Source organism: Vanellus vanellus (genome assembly GCF_965231255.1).
Source record: "Vanellus vanellus genome assembly, chromosome: 5".
NCBI classification, from domain to species: domain Eukaryota; kingdom Metazoa; phylum Chordata; class Aves; order Charadriiformes; family Charadriidae; genus Vanellus; species Vanellus vanellus.
The window spans coordinates 16,838,226-16,861,818 of NC_138910.1; the positions used below are offsets into that span (position 1 = coordinate 16,838,226).

The 23,593-nt window shown below is 37.7% G+C and overlaps 1 protein-coding gene across 1 annotated transcript; it reads right to left on the reverse strand.

The window, feature by feature from the left end:
* Positions 1–989: 989 nt before the first annotated feature.
* CYP27C1 (cytochrome P450 family 27 subfamily C member 1) lies at positions 990–21,742 on the reverse strand (the record flags this gene model as incomplete). Its single annotated transcript, XM_082484092.1, has 9 exons — positions 990–1,106; positions 3,742–3,945; positions 4,970–5,048; positions 5,851–6,017; positions 9,319–9,479; positions 11,205–11,414; positions 13,942–14,141; positions 16,418–16,608; positions 21,401–21,742. The coding sequence occupies 9 exons, from the start codon at positions 21,740–21,742 to the stop codon at positions 990–992; spliced, it is 1,671 nt and encodes a 556-aa protein (XP_082340218.1).
* Between the last annotated feature and the right edge of the window lie 1,851 nt (positions 21,743–23,593).

The window sequence follows — 23,593 nt, forward strand, 5'->3', positions numbered from 1 at the left end:
ATACTTCAGTAGTCACATTTCTATCCTACAGAAGGCAACTGTGAACCTGCCTATGGGTTCAGCATGTTACGATGGGAAGTTTCCAGTTCTTACTGTTGAAGAACTGTGAAGATAGTTAATAGTAGTATTTTAATTAATGTTAAAAATGTAACAACTACTTAATTTTTATTATCTACATTTGGTTTTGGCATAATACTAGCTAGAACAGTGAAAGTGGCTTGTGCTATTCCACTCAGCTTATGCTTTGGTGATGAGGACAATGTCTGGGTTCATAACTCTACAATGTGACATTTAAACTTCTATTTTTAAGATTTTTAATTTTTAAAAAAAATTATATAGAAACATTTTATGGCAATTACGTTTGGATAAATTTTTAATGGTTCTGTATTTTGAGTCTAAACAAAGTGACATAAATTGTATTTTGTCTATCTTTACTTTTCATATTACTGTATCATCTTTTTAATACATGCAGAGTAAATATTTTTACAGACAAGAGAAAAATGATCTCATAATTTCATTGTTAGATGGAAACTTTTCAAAAACACTGGAGGACAAGAAACAGGAAAACACAAACTCATAAATGCATCTAATTTTCACATACTATATAGCAATCCTCTTGCTCTCATACAGACTCACGGAGTAGTTGACTTCTATGATAAAGCAGTCTAACAAAACCGCTGAATGGTACCAATGGTGTCTGAATTTGATTTGTTTTTTTCAATGAATGTGTTGTTATTACTAGAAATCTTTCCAGGTAAAAGGAGATTCCCAGTGCAAGAAGGAATTTTTTCAGTATATATTTTCATATGTGTAATTATCTATTATAGGAGAGGTAATTTCTCTTATGTACTGCTAGAACTAAGGCAGAACATAATACTTCATCAGTTTGCCGAATACCTACAAACCAGAGAAAAAGCATGATTAAACATCCATAAGATGCAAGTCTGTTCCCATGAAAATCACTTAAGTATTTCCAAAACATTTGGGTCTCACTTTCTGTCAGAAAATCTCACATTGATGGAGTTTCCAGGAGTCAAAAGTCCATGGGTTTTGGCACGAACTGGTTCAGTTTTGGGAGAAATTTTGATCTCAAAATTCTGAAGCAACTGTGAAGATGAACAAGACAAGTATTAGAAAAGCTGCAAAATTACAGATGAAGATTAGGCTTTGGAAAAGAGAAAATAAGAGACTGTCACAAACAAAATTTCTGTTGCCAGTTCTGTGGAGTCTAAGTGCTACAATTCCAACACAGGAAATAAAAAATAATTGTTACAAGGTGAGGATTATAGTTAAAAATCTTCCTCCTTTGATTGAGGGAGAACTGAGCCAGTCCTTTTTGAAGAATTTCCACACAACTTGACTAAACAGTCTGAGCTATCAGAGAAACTAAGGTCTCTTTCAAACTTTGTGAGTTTCCTTCTCTATGTGTTTTTGATTTCACTTCCTTTAATATAAATCAATATGTGCAATTATAAAACAAAGCAATAAGAGTCCCAAATCATCGCACAAATTTCTCTTCCTGGGCAGAAGCAAACAAACCAACCATGAGTCAACAGCTGTCCAGTGCACCAAGTAAAACAGAATTCAAAGAGTCAAACTTAGAACCTCTCCTGAACAGAATCACTATAATTCAATCACACAGGTTCTCTATACATTAAACCTCTATTTCCATACACTTAATGAAACTGAGAGAATCGGTTGCAAACATAAATCACAGAAATCGTGGGCTAAAACAAACTTCAAGAGATTTGTGTTACACGTTTTGAAGCTGAACATAGAATACCTCAGCTATCTATTTTTAAAATTCAGAAGGAAATACCGCAACATCCTCAACTTTTCCTAATATTAAATCTCAAAACACTTTTTCCTATAAACTAAGCAATCTTCTCTTATCCTTCTCCTAGTAAGCATGATGAACAATGCACTGTTTTCCCATACATAACTACCTTTTCAGTTTTAATGATTGATCAAATTTTCATCTCATTCTTCTCTTTTTCAATCCTCTCATTCTTGTTATTCTCTCTGTCTTCTGAATTCCATCCAATTTGACTATATTGTCCTTAAAATGCAGTGCACAGGTTGGTTGCATATCACTGTCTAGCTGAGGATTCGCCAGTGTTTGGTAAGACTGAGTAATTTAGCTCCTCTTTCTGATATACAATATGCTTGTTAATACTGTCAATATAACCAAGAATTACACTGCCTTGTCAGAATTAGCATCTTAATTGTTGACCGATTTTTTACTATATCCTTCAAGTCTGTTTCTACGGTAGTGATTACTCAGCCAGTTGGTTAGCAACTTGTATTTATGCATTTGATTTCTTCTCAAGAGCAGTAACTTGCCACTGTGCTTAGTGAACAATTATGTGTTGATTCTGGAACATTTCTCCATTTTTTCATAATTCTATACTCACATCCTCTGATTTTAACTTAATTCATGTCAGCTTGGTATCCTATGCAAACTCTGAAAGTATTCTCTAATCCATCATTTACACTGTTAATGAAAATACCAACCTAAATCAAATGCATAAAATTCTCATACAGAATTTTAATTAAATGCTTTCCGAGTTCAAGCGCAAATATTTGACAGCTGCTGCCTCTAGCTATTTCTTTTTTCCAGCCAGTTGTGCATGCATTTTATAGGTACTACCATCTGGAACAGATTTTATTAATTAAGTTGTGAGAACAACATATAGGACGTGAAAATACTTCCTGAAGTCAGAATACATGATTTATTTTGTATCCACCACATTAGGTAAGTGCTCAAGTCAAAGAAACAAATCAGACTGGTCTGAAACAGTTTCTCTTTGATCAGCTCTGTATTTCGTGTATTTCTATTTTTAAATCACTTAAATATTATTGTGATGCTTGTAAATAGGTTGTGTGCCCCTGTTTATCCAGCCCCTGAGAGCTATCTCACTCTGAGTTCTGAAAGACAGATGCTAATTGTTCAGAGATTGCTCTAGGACCTTGCTTAAGGAAATTCTAAAACAAATTCAATCAAGCCTTGCTTTGAATACACATAATGGATCTAAATATTTTTATAGTTAAGTAATGATAAATAGTTCCCAAATCTTTGCATTTTGATTGCACAATCTGAGTTCAGTATTTGAGTTAAAGGGTGTCTTGTAAGTGACAAAAAACACAGCAGCTGTTGGGAAAGCTTTCTTTATGATATGAAGCAATGGAAAACAATACATATCAATATATACTAACTACTTGTATAACTATAAATTATGTACATCTAAAATGATAAAAAAGTTAGAAGAAAGAACAAGAATGGACAGAAAACCAGAGAACATAGAAAAATTCTACTATTTATCCTAACACTGTGATTAGTACAAGGATATAAAAACTTTCTTACATCTTTGTAAGTACTGAATTCTTTGTAACTAACATGCTGAAACTGAGCAGGTAACCATTCTAATATACATTAAGAAAGACTTCCAATTTGCTTACAAAAACCTTTGGTACTAAATCCATGTATTTTCTTAACAAACTTACCTTTAGTTTTACTTCATTTGTACTATAAAGATTTTTTCTTCTGCAATGTAGTTTAACTGGTATGCTACATTTCAAGCATGATTATTTTCAATTTTTTAAGCCTTTGCATGATGAGTATGCTAGACAACACTCCAAAACAAAGTTTTTGTGCACTGTAAGATATCCAGAAACAGTATACGTAGAAAAGAATCATACCAATATATTTCTCTTCCTGTAATGCTGTCACATAGTTCTAACCTGAATTAGTGCAAGATGAATTTCCAGCTCTGCAATTCTTTTTCCTATACAACTTCGTATGCCATAACCAAAAGGGATGGAACCAAAATTGTCTACTCTGTCCAAATTGCCTTTCCTCAGCCAGCGCTCAGGTCGGAACTCATTTGCCATTGAGAAATTTTCTTCGCTGTATGAAGTTGTATAATGACAAAGTGCCAGCTGCGTCTGAGGAAATAAATTATATTTCTATTTAGCTAATTCCAATACACATAATAAAATAAAACAGCATTTGCAATTACTCTAATTATTGCAATATAAGGTGATTAAAAATAAGTATCTTTGAGTAATTATGGAAGAAAAAAGGATACCTAGAAAATCAGATCCCTTTCTCAACTGGTCAAATGAAATAATGTTCAAATTGTTTTAAATGTTGCTGGATATATTAGAGAAGATGCAGTGGGGAAGGAAAGGAGAACAAAAGTCCCAAGTACTGGAAATTGTCTCAAAAAGATAGCATGAGAGAAAGGGAGAAGAGAAATACAAGACATTGGAAAAGGAAAAAACCAAGAGGATGGGAAGGAAAAAAAACCCCACCAGAGGAAAAAAGCAAGCAATAATTGATGATGTTTCCAAATAAATGGGGGGGCGGGGGGGGGGGGGGGGTTGGGAGGGGGGCAGGGGAGGTATGTGTGTGGAATAATAGAAAAATATTTAAATAAGTATATTAAGAATTAAGAATCCTGACTGTTTTAAAGCTCCATTGCTCTAACACAGAAGTGCTGTCATTTAAAATAAAGCCATGCAGTTCTACCATGATCTCCGTGTAATCTTTGAACAGTATAAAGGAAAGATTCATAATTTAAAAAGGAAATGAAATTATTTCTACAAAGGGAATTAATAGGCAAAGAATTAGAAAATAGCAAGAATAATTAATTTTTTTTTTAATCAAATTGTAACATTGCACAGAGATGCTCTCAATAGACTCCACCCTGAAGAATATTAAGAACAAGTCACGATGGTAAATTTGATTAGCAGGTGAGGACCCAAATCTAAAAAAAACAACAGCAACAATTCAATTATAAAATCTATTCTTGTCATATAAATGGGTATTGTTGAAATACTTTCCTCTTAATGCTCTAGCTTGGTGAAATCTTTTTAAATCAATGAAGTGTGTATCTGTTGTAACAAATCACACTTCATACACAAAAATTAAACTGTGTTCTCTGCAGAGGACTGCAACAGAACCTACCCCCTTAGGTATCAAGTATCCTCCAACAATCAAGTCCTTTTGGGTCACTCTTCCATTTCCTGGCAATACTGGATACAACCTAGAGACAAATTTTTATGAGAAGTTCAACAGTAATAACTAATACAACTTAAAAAGTTCAGATGCCAATTTGCATTCACAAATATGCAACATGAATGCAATATGCATTCACAGCAAAAAGGATTTTCAAAAGTAAAGAACACCTTGGAGATTCAAAGACATCGAATCATCTGTGAGAACAGGATTAATACCTGAGAAAATTTATTCACTAGTAACTGGAGGTTGAGCTATTTGGTCTATATATTTATTTGTTTTACACATGTACAATCATGCAACCATTTGGTCAAGCTGGAGATGTTTTAGCACTACTGGGAGCTGAAAAAGCCTTATTGATGCCTTCTCTAAAATCCTCTTACTCCCCTCACCTCACTATGAACATTTGGTATAAACATAAAAAAAACATGTCACATGCCTTCAATTTAAGTCAAGAAGCTTAAAATGATTGTAGTGGCACTGCAAAGTACCACTTTGCAGTAGGGGGGGGGGGGGGGAGATTGTTACAGTCCATCATACAGACTAATACTTAAAAGGCAAAAATCAAGTTTTCAATTACCTACCTGAACAGCCATGTCCTACATATGTGAAACTACTTCTACTATACTTAAAAACATTAAACATTATATAAGCTGTCATATTTCATTGCCGGGGCATCCTTGAACACAATACTGTTACAATAATTAAAAGCAGAAGTAGCAAATAGCAGTACCAACAACTAAATACAAACATTAGCATGGATTCAAAATCCATTAGAATTACACTGAATTATATTTTTTAATTGATGATTGCAGTTGCCTGCTACTTACCTCAAGGTTTCTTTCAGCACAGCTCTAATCAAAGGCAATTTGGGGACATCATGAGCAACAGGAACTTGGTATTTCCCCAGCTTATTAACTATTTCCTCATAAACACGTTGTTGAACCTCAGGGTGCTTTGCCAACAAGTATGTTGCCCAGGATAAAGTAAAAGAAGTCTAAGGAAGAAATCATCATCAAGTCCAACAAGATTAGATGAAAAATAATTTCAAGCCAAGAAAAACAATGTTTTTAACTACATGTTTTATATATTTAAAATTATAAAACAGACTGGCAGTGATTCACATCTGGACTCAATGGGATGTTGCCAGATTTCACCATCCCCTCCTTCATCCCTTTTCCATCTAAAAATCCCCCACATATCAAAACAACCCATGCTGATATTTTCCCAGTGAAATGTTAAAAAACAACAGAAAAAACAAATGCAAACAAAACTACATAAACAATACTGAAACATAAAGACTTTAAACAGCAATGGATTAAGTTAACTGTTGGTTTTCAATATGTAGTTTCACCTTTCTTCCCAACAAAAACATTTCACAGGAAACAAGATCAGAGAATACTACTCAGAACATTACCAACTTCTTTTAAGCAATACGGTGATCTCCTCACAGCATCCACACAACAGAATTGATATTATCCCCGCTAAAATTATATTTTATCCTTTGGTAAGGAATGCTACACCACCATTGGCACTTGCTACCTCTTGAAAATTCCCACTTGACTGAAATTCAGCATCCTGTTGAAAGCTTTCTTAAGGAAGCTCAAGGAGGTCTTTATATATTTGAATTGGCCCCAAAACACTAAAATATACTCCCCCCAATTAAAGATTCTAATAATCATCAAGGCTCCAGAAAAGAGGTATTGTGTGAAAAATCATTTAAAAATATTTTGTCTGAAGGAAGAAACAGAACACAAGGCAGAAGAAAGGTCAACTTTGAGCACAAGATGACTTAAAAGAACCCATCATCTAATCCTATTTCACCTCAGCTGGAAAAACTGTACTTCAATGCACATTTGTGGTTTAGGATACACTCTGAGAGCATGAACTCACTCTATTGTACTAACACAGAACTGAGTATTTCAACTCTTTATTTGTGATCCAATATTTACCATTCCCTGTGTTTAAGCTACCTGGATTTCAGGGACTATTCCATTTAAATACTAGACAGACTCAGGACATTTTGCTTCTACTATGAGGTGCACTCAAGACATTAAGGTTAAGCAAATGGCCTTAACTTGAGCCTGTTTCCCTCACAACCATCACTGAAGACAAAATGTTTACCATGAAAAACACATTTTCAGTATGGTAGAGAAAGTGACAATGTAATCATTCTGTTCCTTACCTGTGTTGTTCTTAGTATCTCACAGCATTTAAAAGAGAAAAATTGTATCCTCTACCCTAATTTTCTTGAATTATTTTTAAATGTATTTTTTTGCAACTTGTATAATGAAGACAGACAACCAGCTTCATTTTCTAGGCAGGAAACAGTTATTTTCAGCTTCCCAATTATTGGAACTACAAAGCTTAAGGTTATAAACAACGTATGGGTAAAAAACCCAACTTCTGGAAATGTCTTGTTGTGGGCTTGCATTTAAGATCAATTTAGAATGCAAATTCATCATGACAGTGACATTTTATGTCTTGTCTTCAAACTGGGGTATAATGCTAGAAGTATCATTCTCAGAACCTTTCTTTTTTTCTTCTTGTGATACTGAGTGGCTGTCCCTTGCTAAAATGCAACCCTGCTCTGTTCCTCTCAGAGCTCAGAGAAGCTGGCAATTGTGCCAGCTGTATACAGAACTTCTCTGATATAAACACTGCTTCTTCCCAGGTTCCCAGCTCCTTCATAACCTCTTAAAAATTAGCACTGTTCCAGGGACAGCCAACATGCTTTGTAGACAAAAAACACCTTACAATTTTGTTGAAAGCTTTTATAATCCTCTAAACCTCTTTCATTTTCTATGATAAAATGAGATCTGAAGTGGCAGCAGTAGGGGTAAAAAGGTTCCCTCAATTTCTGTCTTGTACTTGAAAATGAGGAAATCAGAAGTACCGTCCTCTCACAAAATGATTGTTGCCAGCTGAGAAAGCTGAGGCAAACGGAAAGAGAAACTGTTGTTGGCATGAACTTGAACACTGCCCTTTTAGTTTAATGAAAACTCTCTCACACACTAAAAATGGAAAATTAAGGGTCTGAAAGATTAGAAAACGAATGGGATGTATAACTGTGCTTTACTTAAGAACCAAACATCAAAAAGCTTTACAAATTCATAAGCCTTTGGGATATTTAACCAATGGAATAATCTTCAGCACATAAATAAGTTTTACATATGCTCCTTATTTTGCAAAAGTATTACTGTTGAGGTTTCTTTTTTTGTTTCTTTAGAAGCCTTACAAACTTTCTCATATCAAAAAAATCTGAATTCAATTATCCAGAAAGGGTTTTTTTTTACTTTAAGGCTACTTTACTATTTTACTTATTTTAATCTTTTCTTTTGTAAGACTATTAAACTGTCTTACATAGCACACTTTATCAAATTCATACAGATTTCTTTTTAAAAATTCCTCATTTACAATCATTTACAGTAACAGTGTTCATTGATATTCTAAATAACTCCATATACATTGTATATACAACACAATAATTCATTTTTATTTTTTCTTATTCTTCTGATTGTCATGCTGCAGTCAATACTAAGCTACACTGATTTCACATGATAGGAATGAAAGGATAGTAAGATATACATGTGACCTTAAAGTTTCTTCAAATGCTCTAGATGACAAATCAGAAGGATAAGGAAAGACGGCCAGTTACAATGCTGTACTAGGTGTTAACATACCTCACAAGCTAGCCTCATTAATGCTGAGCCCCATCACCACAGTTCTTGGTCTCAGACTGACTTGTATGTGCGCTTATGCCTTACCTACATTATTGTTAGCCTAACACCCCTCTCCTAATGGACTTAAGCACAAACCAGGTATCTGATCTATAATGTGTGTCCCAGTTGATTTAATTAGTAATATGTAAAAATACTTTACCAAATTCTACATATGCGTTTATTGATCAATTTTTTCTTTCAGCGGCCTTTTCTACTGTGGTCTCCCTAAAGAAGCACAAACACCAATCTGATATCCAAACTAGGAAAAGAAAATGTGTGAAATTCAAACTGAATGTACAGACAGTTGCTATTTTAACCACTTAATAAACTGTGGAACCGACTCCTAATGACGTGTTCCTGTAAACCACAGCTAGAACAGAACAACACTGACTTCATTCTAGTAGAGATTACACAGTGCTTTAAGTATTTTTTATCATTTTAAAGATGCAATGACTCAAATGTATCAGAAATTATGTCCTTATAAAAAACATAACCCCCCCTGAAGAGAGCTGCAAACTGTGAATGGTACTGGTTTACAAAAATAATTGTGCACGAGAAAAATGGTAACAAGCTTACTGTGTCCACTCCTGCCAGAAGCATTTCAGTCATATTGGCATAGATCTCTTCCAAAGTAAGTTCCTTACTCACTAGGAGGTATGTCAGTAGCCCACCATTCACTTGTCCTTGGTCCAGTTGAGACTGGATAGCCTTCAATTTGTTGTCAACATGGATTTGACCTTTGGAATTCAAAAAAGTGATTAAGCCTCCAGTTTTATTTTTCTGCTGGTTCCATTCAGTAATGACATTTCCCCCTTACACTACACTACACAGCCATAAAAAGACAAAATATTTGAATCTATTTTCTCAGGGAAAAGATAACAGGGTGGTGGTGGAGGTGCTTGGGTAAGGAAAGACAGAGCTGACAGGAACCTTGGTAGCTCACAGCATGAGAATGCTGAGCACAAGGAAAGGACACAAGAAACTATAGTTTCTGACTGGGACCAAAGGAAGCTCAAGGTCAAGTTTTTGTGCCCACCTGGCTTGTTTTCTGATGACTCTGCAAGAAGTGGTGAACTCTGCAGAGCATGCTGCAAGTCAGCACACAGCGGCTGCTACAAGATGTTAGCAGCAACCAGAAGGTCAAAGACACAGAACTAAATCACACTGAAGAGAAATATGAGGAGCATCAAGTAATAATAAAAATCGAAAAACTTCAGTGAATGACATTTTCGGCAATTTCACCCACAGACCCATTTATACTTTAGTGGCTACAAACATCTTCAGTGAAACTAGGGCTTTAAAAGAGGTAGTCTCCTCAGAAAATTAATGCCTTGCAGAAGCAGCTTACAAAAAAAAAATTACTAGAATCAACATGTTCCTTTATGAAACTTACACAAGCACACACATCACATACAATGATTCTCACAATTTAATTCCTTTTTCACAAAGGTATTAAACAAAAAAACAACATAAGTTTCAAAGAAAACTAACTCCTCAAGAACAGTTTTTCAGCTGCTGCTAGGACAAAGCTGAAGTCTGCTGTTGTTTTTAACCCACAAAAGGGAACAAGTGTGCTTTATCATGAGTAATAATTTAAAAGTGGCAGTGTAAAAAAGTATGTGTTTCACAGAAAACACACCTGTATCAGCCTTAAATGGATTCCCCGATGTCTACTGTAGATACAGATCAACACATATTACATATTAAGCATATTAGGCATGTTAAAAGTCAAGAAATTAAAGAATCCACTCTCAAGAAGATGTATACAAACCTACTTAGACAAATAGTACTAATAAAAAAAATTAGAAAATGCCTGCAGCTTTCTAACATTAGAGAGGATAAAAAGGTTCAAGGTTCCTTAAACACTCCAGAATATTAAAAAAAATATACTGCAAAGACAACTCCTTCTTCTTACTTACATGAAAACTGATTGATAAAGTAGCCGAGAACTCTTTATTCACAAAAAAAACCCATATTGTAGTACAGCAGTGTACTTCTATGTCTACTTATACACTTGTATGTGTATATATATGCTTCACAAAGAGTTTAATTAATTGCTCAAATCTAATTTTTTAACTTTCTAGTCAGTTTTAGTGGTGATTATTTGTCAGAGTGCCTGACTGAAAACTTGCTGAAGTCAACAAAACCACCCTCATTAAAATTTGAGTGGCTTAAGATACAGCTTTGGCAAAGAACTCCAACCTGGAGTGAGGACACGGCACTGAAACAGATGAAGACAAATAAAGAAACAGCAGCATAAAATAGGGGAATATTTAAACTGTACTGGTAAAATTCTTTTTCAATAGAGTATTTTTAAAAATGGTTCCCTTGGCCAGTTTAGTACGAAACTTACTTCTACCACAGTATTCTTATAATTTTAGAATAGAAGTGCAGCAAGTCCTGCTCAAACACACACAGAACCTGCAGAAATACAGCTGAACTTTTCTACTACTATATCTTACTAAATTTGAAGAGTCCATCCCAGGATCTGCAGAACTCTCTCCAAGGTTTTGGAATAAGTGGACGAAGCCATTTGGGAATAGCACCTGCATACATAGTGGTCTTAAACATACTAAACATCAACTCCAGAGCCTCAATATATTCAACAGTCTGCTGTGGGATGTTGTTTTCCAGGCAGCCCAACCGGCATTCATACAGAATAGTTGCCACACCTGCACATAGAAAATCAAAGAATTTTCTATATACATGCATATATACATATTAATAATTTAAGGAATTATAATGCTAACATAATGGAACGACCTTACAAAAATGTTTAGTTGTTACTGCAGTTGGGAGCAGACAGAATAGAAACATAAAACACAGTAAAAAATCCCAGCTAAACATTGCAGTGAGACAGTGGCTACTATGTCAATAATGCTCAGCATGAGAAGACAGCCAGGAATTCCTCCAGACGTAGAGTAGCCCTCCAGCGTGTTTGCTTTATTTTACATTGCACCACAAACCCTGTGCCTGCCGTGCTGGCCTCTGAACACACAGGGACATACAAGTCCAAAGACATTTCTGATAACTGGAGACAATGCAGGAGTTTCTAGCTGTGGCTATGCCTTTCCTCGTCATAAGCTGGTAGTAAATGAATAATGACTATGCATAAATGTATAAAGAGCTTATACTCTAGGCAGCAATTGCACTGCCCACAATACACTCCATGTGGCCCTGAAAAACAGCAAGTGTGTGACACAGTTGCAAGTGATAATATTGACAAGTCTCTTGCTCTGGACTCACTATGATTTACTCAGATGTTTTGTCTGTGTTTTTGCAGTGATCCCTACTGGAAATACCATTTCCCGCCTTCCCCCAGATAACAGCACTTCATATATATACTTCTTAAATTATTCTCCTCCTTCTCAACTCTGGACCATTACTTCTATTTATCAAGTTAATTCTTACTCATCCATTAGTGTCCCTGCAATCCCTCATCTCAGTTTTTATAAACATACCTCAATTATTAAATATTAGACAGAAGTCAACCAGAAACTGCCCTACTGGATGGAGTTAGCCAAAATGTTCTCTCAGTTTGACAGCAAACCACTTTTAATTAATTTCTGAATACAGATTTCTAGGATTTTTTCCTCCCAACTTGCAAAATCTGGATCATAATACCCAGTTTATTTATAAAAATATCACATGGTATGGTACAAAAAGCCTTCCTATTATTGAAATAATCTTATTTAATGATTTTTCTAACATCCAGTGGAGCAATTATGTAATTTAAAAGGGCATTTAGATAAATTCTCAAAGCCATTGGCATCAAATCAAATATTTTAAAATGAATTTTGTGCTTTTAAATTTATTAGTTAACAGTTTGTCCAAATCTTTTCAGGAAATATTAGAATAACTGTTAACTAGATAATTAGAGTAGCTGGTCTATTAACACTCTAGTCTCTTTTTTCTCTGTTTCTCCTATTAAAAACAGGTACAATAGATATGTTTAACCTTCATCTTGCCCTCCATCAAACTATCCATAAATTCTCAAATATATATATATATATTAAGAAACTTTTCTTTTTCCCTAATCTTTGCTTCTTATTTCTTCTTTATTGACAAAAGTAATTTTAAAATCTGGCTGTTTTCAACTCACTCTTCCTTCCTTAATTTTCCTCCCTGAGGAGATATTTTTATGTGCCTTTTATTTCTCTTGTGCCTCTTTTAGCAGCTGCTAGTTCTTATGCATTCTTTTGCTCTTTACACAGTCTTTTATAAAAGAATCTTACACATTGGTTCCCTGAACAGTTGACAGTGTAAGTTAATTAAAACTGCAATTCATATAGGAAATAAGTGCATGCCAGACACAAGTTATAAATGACAAGCTAAAAGAATATGAAGAATTTACAGTAACTCATCAGTTAAAGTGAATCTGTAAGCTCAGAGTTTAAAATTCCATAAAATTGTACCTCTTATTTGAATGCCATGTTTTAGACATTATTAATGTAGAAAAGACTCAGGTTAGTTTACCAAACAGCCAGCCAGCCAGCATCTTTGTAGGTGAGCAATTTGGAAGTGCCTGCAAATCTCAACTTATTCAGCTGTCTGTCAGCAAAGAGTACCAATGTTCTTAAAAGGCACTGCATATAACAAGATCAGGTTGTATGCAGTCAGTTGAAGGAATGCATTAAATATGAATCACCATTAGATTTCTGTAAGAACACAGGAAATGCTGTACTAGCTCAGGCTTTAGTGTTCCCTAATTAACAGTAGCCAGTGGCAGATGATTTTAAGCACAACAATCCCACAGTTGGCATGTGTAAGCAGAGGAAAGCAATGTCTTCTCTCCCACATTAACAAAGTGATTCCCAACCTGGAATTTGGCAAGTGTGATTTTAAATTAACATGTCTTAGAAGTCACACCGTTAGAGGGTCAACACCCTTATTCTTGAGAAATTAATACAGAAATACAGAGTATACTGAAACTGCTGAGCCTTGATTGTACATTTTACTTATATACCAGCATTTCCACAGGAATTACCCCTTAATACAAGGTATCATCTGTTTGGACTCTACAAAGGAATTCTACTGATATCTACTGCATTAAGTAGGAAGACTCATGAATGCAGAAAATCAAGCTTCCCTTTTCAGATTAATCACAATGGGGCACTAGCCATGTGACAAAAATGCCTAATCATAAGCATACTGCTTTACATTCATTTTCTTTACAGATGTTATACAGCCTGCGCTTACCTTCCATTGAATACTTGAAGAAAAGGTTGTTAACATTAGTCACTGTTTCCCCATCATCCTCTTGACTTCTGAGGGTGTAGATTCTTTTAATTAAGTCTGTGATAACTTCATTGACTCCTTCAGAGTAAACAGCCACATCTTTGGGTTTCAGAATTTTTTGCCTCAGTACACTTCTCATTTTTAGCCATTGTTCCCCCTCCCTAGAAGAAATTATTAATAATGTCTAAACACAATTCTCCTTACAATCATTCACTAGGTAGGAGCTCCACAATGAAACTATTCATGATTTTTCATCTCAAATGAAAGCAAGCGGTGAAATGAAATGATGATGTTGTATATTTCGTATTATGCTCCTACATTTTATACTGTGTCCTGGTTTGAGTGACACAGAACTATCTTCTCTTCTAATGCTTAGGAAAACCACATTTTTAGAAGACTCTAGTGTCTGAATTTGTGAAAATATTTACTTCATAGCCAGCTATGGTGTGTGGGTTTCAAGGTCTTCCTGCTTTTGAGTTAGCCAGGTGCAGGGATGAGGAGGAGCAAGACCTGGGCACTTGACCCAAGCTGGCCAATAGGATTATTTCATACCATGAAACTCACATTCAATATAAATTAGAAAGTTTCCTGCAAAGTTCTCTCTTCTATGATGGCTGCGATCCTTGAACTTCTTGCCAAACCTCTGAGGCCTTCCCTTCCTCCCAAAGCCATTGCATTTGCAGTGTCCCATGTTTACTGTCCACTGCTGGGAGTACACAGCTTCCTACTGGTATAATTGGCTGAGTATAAACCTTGTATATTTTGTATTGGTATTGGGATCAATATTGTTTTTTTAGCATTATTAATGTTAATTATCTAGTCATATTCTATTAAATCTGTTTATATTTCAACCCTTGGGTTTCCTTGTTTTTCCCAATTCCCCTTCCCGGGTGTGGAGGGCTCATCGGGTGAGAGAGTAATTGTCTAAATGACAATAAATTGTTGTGAGTTTCTCAAACCACAACATTCTGTATTCATTGCATGTCCTAATTTAATTCCAGTGTTGCAACACGTACGTACATTTGTAAGTCAATCCCTGATCTGAGTGACAGAACGTGTCCACTCAGTCCTCTGAATTTGATAAGTGTGTCTATATTAGTATTTATAGTAGCAGATAACACAAGAAAATTGCAAAATTTCCTTATTAAAATTACTTAAAATCAATATTTGAATAGATAGTCTGCAAAATTGCTTTTACCAAGAACTGGTGCTTACCAAAGGTATCACATCCAGATCAGACAAGTCAACAATTTGAGCTAGTACCATAAATGCCATGACACATCACTTTCAGTTACCCTAATTCTAAACCTACAAAGTAATGGGATAGCAGACCTAGCTATAGAGAAACAAGTTACAGCTAGATTTCTCCTTTAGGTGAGCTATGTATTGAAATGAAGGCAAAAAATATGAATTGTAGCATCAGCATGCTCCATATCAATAGAGTATTTGGGAACAGTGGCTCCAGGGATATCTTCCAGTTCCTTATGAAGACAGGCAATTGTCTTTTATGTGTTCATTTTAAATTGTTATGCAAGTATTTCCCATTAAATTCTTTCACCTGGAGCAATGCTGCTGCAAGGTACAGAAACTATTGGCCAGCAAAAGATTTTAATCTCTTTAATAGACATTTTCTGACTTTCTCTTGATTTAAGATCTCATTTCACAAAATATCAAGGAACTGTTTGTTTGACTCTGACCTGCTGCTTAAGATTTGAGTCCACAGTGCAATACATAACGCCTTTTGCCACCATGAACGAAACAGACTCTCCATGACTCAGGAAATTAGTTTCCCTCTAAATAAACATCCTATGTCAGTGGGAACTGTTAAAAGTTCCCAGTGGCGTTTAACCACACCCACATGCACTAACAGTTTATGCAAGCTTTAAAGACTGATAACTCTTCTAGGACCAGCCACTTACAAAAATATCTGCATGGGGATGCACTACAGTGTGAATTTACCATACAGTGACTTCACTGCACTAATCGACTGAGGTGGCACTTTGGTGAACAATAAAGCTAAAGCCAACCTGAGCCAACAAGTCCACACAGCACACTGCCAACTGGATGCAACAGTCTAAGTCTGAAGCAATAAAACCACATTTGTGCAGTGCTGTGCCCAAGTTAGTAGGCCCTGTTCTGCAATACCGTTTCCAGGTACGCAAGTCAGCTCAGACGGCTCTAGCTGATACACATTAGCCAAGAATGTTTTTATGCAAGGTATCTTACTCCACATTCAAACTATGCATCACTACCATCCCTTTGAAAATTTACAGCAGAACAGACAATCCACCATACATTCCTACCCTCTTCACCCCACTAGACACACAAATTTCCTCAGACAGAAGAGCCTGAATTCCCAGGTGATCTGTACAGTTCTTCAGAAAATCACTAAACTTTTACAAGAAAACAAAGAAAAAGAAGGAGGAAAAACACTTACGCAGAAATAAGTCCTGTGGCTCTCCCTCGTAAATCTCTGTATTCCTGCCAGGATTCCATGTTAGCTCTTTGTGGTGCTCTACCTTCGGCCCGGAGGACTTGAGCAACCATATCTCGATCTGCAATGGATACAACAAACTGGGGACCAAAGTGAGACTTGAAGATCTTTCCGTATTCCTGCGTGTGCTTTTGCTATAATGGCACGAACAAAGAAAAACAGAAATAAAGTATTACTAAGGAAAAATAACACAAAAGGAAACTGACAATTTGTCATTCAGTGAATCCATCTATTACATCTAGAACTTGATCCTCAGCCTTCCAGTCAACGAATGGTTTGAAATGTCAGTAGAGAGCATCTAAGCATACTGTGAAATATTCACAAGGCAAACAAAGAGGTCACACTGTTCAGGACCCCTGACTGAAAAGACCCCAAAGCTCTAATAAGCTTGAGTGAAAGCAAATACTGAGAAGATGAAAGGACTCGGGGCACTTAAAAACACATCTCTTCAGATCAAACAGGTTAGAAAGAATGTATGAAAAAAATGAAAACCATAGAGGTAAATAGGGTGAAATTCGCAATATAATACAAAGATAAAATAATTTACTTTTAATATCTTTTGTAAACAAAGACTTACTCAACCATTTTATTCTTTATAAAAAACTACTTATAAGTTTCTCACACCTAACCAAGGATGATGATAAAATAGCAGCCTAGTGAGAAACTTTATTTTGGGACAGCTTCATCAACAGTGAACTTTAGAATGACATACATTAATTCTGCAAAAGCAAGGAAAAGTTAAGGTCTTATTCTTGCAGTGAGGTTTATTTAGTGGCAGATCCACAAGTTTTATGATTCAAGCTGGATGCAAGCAACAGGCAATTAAGAAAGAGGAATGGAAAACATTATATATATAAAAAAAAGACCCAGAATTTTTCCAGTAAGATTGTGCTATCACTGTCCCATGAAATCTTACTGATTATTTCAAACAAATTTCATTCTGACATGGTCATGAAATGAAACACACAACTACCACAAATTCACTTGGACTAGAGGTACATAATCATTTTAGGGGAAAAAAAAAACCAAAACCAAAAACTGCAAAGGAGTTGTTAAAAAGATGTTATTAGGACTTTAGATTTAAGAAAGCTTTAAATTTTAAAGCCCTTATTTGAGGTTAAATTAGCAAGACAAATTAAACTGACCAAAGTGTAACTTTGACATGTTACCTGCATCTAATCCAAAGACATCTACTTGCAGAGTTATGTTGATTATAAATCAAAGACATTTGATAGAACTACACTAGTGAAAGTCTAGTGTTGACCCAAGATTAACTCATGAGAAATATTTTTTTAATCAGTCTTGGTTACAGAGATGAATTGTTTAATTGCCAACAATAAGTTTAAGACACATGAATCACTTTTCAGCATATGGTACCAAGTGCTTATAAAAAATCTAACTCTTTTTGCTTGTTTTCCAAATAAAACAAGAGTTGTGCAATTGTGGTCTCTGCCAGTCTGCTCTTAACTACTTTTGGAACACAATGGCCAATTTCAGTCAAGTTTAACAGAGAGTTAAAGGTCTCCTCCAATTATATTCTTACCATTTTCAAAAATCAGCATCTGGATTCAGATGAGACACACATATTAGTCACCATGATGAGGGAAATGCTACAGTAGGAACTCAACTGTTATCATTTCTGCTTGGTCTGCTGCTAACTAAACACCACATGCAGACCAATGTATAAACAAGCACTCCCAAAACCCAAAGCATCTCTTGCTTTGGAGGTATTTTAGGGATAGTGAAACTGAACTTGGAGAGAATTGAGAGCATGAGTCTTTACAGGAAAGCATGAGTTGAGAGAGAAGCGCTGCAAAGAAAAGGCAGTGGAGTGAGAGGGATACAGGTCACCAGTCACAGAAATACAGGTTCAACAAATTTTGCTATTTATGGAGCAGCTTGTTTTTTCCACTGATGGTGAGGTTCACATGGGAGGATAAACTTCAACAGAAAATAATTCAAGTGTCAAGTCATCCGATCAAATAAATGAAACACTAGTTTCAAACCAGAAACAGACAAGGACAAGGTATTTGGACATCTCTTGCTTTCAACAGAATGATGTGCAGTATATCAACTTCATGTTTAAAGAAATGCCCAGAATTTCTCTTCCATATTTTCTATCACAACATAGGTTTTCTTTCCCTTGTTCCAGACCTTAAAAATATTACACTTCCGTGTCTCACATACCACTCTCACACCAGACATTCTTTCACACATCATAAATTAAACTGCCAGCATTCAAACCCTCCCCCCTCACCTTTCTTTTCTTTATACTTGTATAGCACTGATGAGACAAAAGAGATCTAACCCCATCAAATTAAAAATACTTTCCCTTTGTCATAATTGCTGTAGGCATTACTGCTTTGGCCAGGACTAAATGGAATCATGTTACTGAGAACAGAACCTCCTTTGTGAAAACATGCTTGGCTTCCCCACCCCTTCTGCATATAGCGTACGAATACTTGTGTGCACCGAAGAACATGGTTTAATTAGCTGTGCTGGTTACCAAAAGGTTTCAGATTAATTCATTCCTGATGTTCACTGTATTGTTAAATTTAACAGACTGTTATTAATCCAGTTAATGCCTACTTGCATCCAGCATGTATGCAAACATGGCATTGATGATTTGTAAAGTGATTTTTGAGACTCTAAACAGAATAAAAACTAGTATCATATTACAGCTCCTCATCCTTCGTCCTGCTTTCCTTTCTATGAATAACTTTTATTGAAGAAGAAAATTTCCGTATCAGCCAGTGGTAGTGAAAAGCATATACTATTTGCCTATTATTCCTTTTAATATTTGAATAATTTTCACTGTTTTGACAGTGAAAGAACAGTGAAAGCTTGAATTCAATGGTAGTATTTTTTCAGCATTATGATACTATGGTAAGCGCCTCTCAAATTCTGTGCACCACCACAGAGGTAGAGAAAAAAAAGAAATATAATGCAACAAAAGTTTAGCAATCAAAATTTCATCTGCATGTATCTTGGTTAGTAAGCGATTAAGTTGAGCAATTCATCATCAGCAATCTATTTTGGCTGCCATCAAACACAACATAGACTGAGGAGCCTAACACTTCTTTTTAGAAATCTCAACAGTAAATACGACAAATCCAGATGTGTGATTTTTAATTACCTTTTTTTTTTTTAGTATTTCCTGCCTCTTCCTGGTGTTTTTAAGGCCCTTTGTAAATCCTAACTTTCACATTTTGATCCTCAAACCATTCAAAGTTCTGTCCTGTACTGTTTGGTTTCCCTTTTCTGTTTTCACTTCCCTCTCTTAAATTTTTTATTTCAGTGATTTTCAGGCAGTGAACTTCTTGAGGTTGGCTGTGAATCTTTTCCTAGTGATCTGGGAAAGATCACCAAGAAAAGCAAAATAATAAATGTCACATATGAGGTATTCCCAAAGAGATGTGTAGAGCCAGTGGAAAGCATTATGGATCTACAGCTGAAAAAGGGTGAAAACCACTGCTTTACTGCCTCAAACACAGGTGCTCACTTTAGAATCACTTGGGCTACACGGGGAAGGGGCCCCAGGAGATGCACCGTGACTTTTGAGGAATGAAACCCACATGTTTGACCAAGCAACCAAAAAAACCCCATTCATCTTTGCATAGAGACAGCCTTATGGCAAGAGAGCCACCCATGTCAATATCCGAGAAACGTTGTACAGAGGAAGGATGCTCGTTCACCCAACTCCTACTGTGCCGGGCAGGGATCACTCCGCTTCACCGGCCTTCGCTGGCTGCCACTGAGGCGAGGGACAGGCCGCAGCCTGCGGGCCACCGCAGCAATGGAGGTGCCCAAACCACAGAGGCCAGTTCTCAATCCCCACCACCACCGTCGCCACCACCACCCGGGTGGAGATGTATTTTACCGTCTCCCCACCCCACCGCCTACTTCACAGAGCCGCCGTACCCCAGGTGACAGGAGCCTCTCTCCCCCCCCCTCCCGCCGCCATCAGGCCCCGCTTCCCGCCACCGCCTCCCCTCCCTCCCCCCTTTCCCCCCAGCCGATGTGGCCGCCAGGGGAGGGGGCGGCAGAGCCGGCGGACGGGCAGACCTTGCTCCCTCCCCCACACGCCTTCGTCGCCGTCGTCGTCTCCCCCCTCCCGGCCACCCCCAGGAAGGTTTTAAACCGCCCGCCTCCTGCTGAGGGGAGGGGGGCGGCAGCCGTGGGCCGGCCAACGCTGACGGCAGCGCGACCAGGCGCATCTACCGCCCCCTCAGGGGACCTATATATGCGAAGTATTATTTATGTAAGGGGAGGCCAGGGTAGAAGTTGAGGGCTGGAGAGACAAAATGGTCTCTGCCCACGGGCGGAGGAGCGCCGGGCTGGGCTGAAGGGAAGGAAAGCGGCGGGAGCGCCTCAGCCGCTGCAGCACTAAGACGGCCCCGGGTGCCGGCACGGCCTCACCTCAGGGCGGGCGCTGCGGGCCGGGGTGCGAGGAAACCCGGCATTTCCCCGCTCCGCCCGCCAAAAATAAGTCCTCTGCAAGTCTGTGAGACAGCCCAGTTCAAAAAGATGGGATTTTTTTTTTTTCCCCCCAAGTCTAAGGCACCTACCTAAAAGTTCGAAATACGCATAACGATTAGAAGGGGGAGAGCTCCGTGACCGGGGCTGCCGGCGAGGCGGAGGGAGAGGCGGGAACCGGGGAGCGGGGTGCCGGCAGGGCTCGCAAGCCGCGTACAGGTCGGCTCCTCACCGAAACAAAACGGCTAAAAACCTCCAGCCGGGAGAGGGAGACGGGGCAGGGGAGCCCTCTGAGCCCCGGGCCCTCCGTAGCAGCGGGAAGGCGGCGCGGCGGTGCCGAGCGGCGGTGCTGGCAACCCGGTGACCCGAGCAGTGTTTCGTGAGGGGAGAAAAGCGAAGGTTGGAGTAATTCCGGGCGCGAATAAAATAAAATAGCCGAGTAAGGCGTACCTGGATCTCGTGAATGCGGCCGAAGCCGTCCTTCCAGAAGAACTCGTAGAGATTGCAGAGGGTGTTGGGTCCCGGCATTTCTCGCAGGCTCTTCACCCTGCCGAGCCGGTGCGGGGCGGGCTCCCGCAGCTCCCCTCGGCGCCGCGGGGCTGCCACCATCGCCGCGCCTTTGTTCTCCGCCGCGGCCGGAGGGTCGTTCTGCACCTCCAGAGACGGGCTGCTGGAGAGCTTGGGCAGCTGGTGGGACCTGCTGACGAAAATGGCATGGCAGAAGAAGTAAGTCCTCTCGGATTCCAGCGCCTGCTTGCATTTCATGGTCAAGGCTCTCGTGAAGAAAGACATGTCTTTTTTTTTTTTTTTTTTTTTTTTTTTTTTTAATTTCGGGGAGGTCCACTTCGCTCCTGCGGCTGCTTTTTATTTCGTTGCTCTTTTCTTCCCTGCCTGCTTTAACTTGTACGAGCAGCACTTCTCCAAACTCTTACTGCATGAGCATCAGTTTACACAGACCATTATTTAACGCTCCCTCCCCTAGGGCTGGAAAAGGGGGGTGGGTCTGGGATGAGACTTGGATAGAGCGAACCTATTATTTTGTATAATTCAAATCAGATAAATTTGCCCATTAAGCATGCAGCCAAAGTTTAGTTTTTCTCTCTTTCCCCCATCGGTTTGGTAAAAAGCTCACACAAAGATTATCTCATCTTTCTCCTCCATTAAAAAGGTGGCTTTAGGGGTATTTTTTCTATGGCATTAATTCATATGTTAGAAAATACTATTTTTTTCTGCCAGAAGTTCTCTTAGTACCATTCATCGTCCTGTAACATACATGGAAAACATTTCTGCATCCACATACAAATAGCAATGTTTTTTACACAGCAACCTTACAAACAGTTCCCATAAATTACAGTATCCAGGGATGTTATTTGTTTTGCAGAGTGGTTTACCTTTTGGACAGGATATACTCCATAAGCAGCTTGCGTCAACTTTTGTAGAAAATAACCAGTGCCCTGTAGCTACACGGTGTCCCACCACAGTTTTTCCTCAGTTTTGCTGAGATTTATAATCACACACAGAGAACTTGAGCTCCAACTTGAGCTCTGTCAATTTGTTTTGCACAATTTCAAAAGTGTTTGTGCTGTCTTCGTGCCTATTTCTTTATAATTCTGAAGGTGTTAGCGATAATCTGTAAAATATTTCATTGGTTTCAGAAATTACGTGGAAAAGACCACCTTGGTTTTAACTGAATCAGAAGCTCTGGTAAAACTTGAGGACAGAGGAAAGTCTCAAGGAAGACCCACATTTCCAGACCTTAGTTATGGACAGACTTCTGGAAAAGTAAGTCTAGTGAGCTTCAGAGTTATTTGCCTTTGTTTTCCTTCTGTTTATTTTTCTACATTTATATTTTTGGGGCCACAATCCAATTAAGATTTGTATACACGCTTAATTTTATCACTGATAACTCCACTGAAATAAATCTACCTCCGAAGTTAGACATGTGCATCAGTCTTTGTAGATACAGCAGTAAATATTACAGGAATAAAAGGCAGATGGTAAACAGTCTCAAACTATAAAGTACACACTGGTTTAAGCCTAAAATAGTGTCTTTAAAATAGGCATCATCATACTTGAAAGGGTCCAGAGAACAGCAGCAGAAAAAAAATAGAAGTTTTTTTAAAGAAGACATAGGGAGGAGGTTGAGAGGTTTATTTCATCTGGGAAAGATGACTTCCAGGAGCATGACAACAGCCTACAGATGTGTACATGTTTTGTTAAAAACGATGCATGTCAGAGAGAGAAGACCAAAGATAATGGGCTTAATTTGCAGGTACAGATTTCTTGGTTAGATTTTCAGGTAGACTTGCTATTTCAGATATTTTTGGGATATCTCAGATATTTCGGATAGCCAAGATATCTCAGGAGGTTATATAATTGCTATCACTGAACTTTGTAAGAACAGGTTTGAGAAACATCTGTCAGGCACATCTGGGTATATCACGATCTAGGTTACCTCTGGACTTTCCCTCCTACATGGATCAGGTACATTATTTCTTTAATAAATTTCTAAAGATGCTTTGGGAGACATAGTTACTAAGAAAATAAATCCTTATGGGGAAAAATATTAAAACCAGCTGGTAAGTGAAATTCAGAACAAGTTTATCATCATAAGTAAAAAAAAGGTTAATTCCATGTCTCATG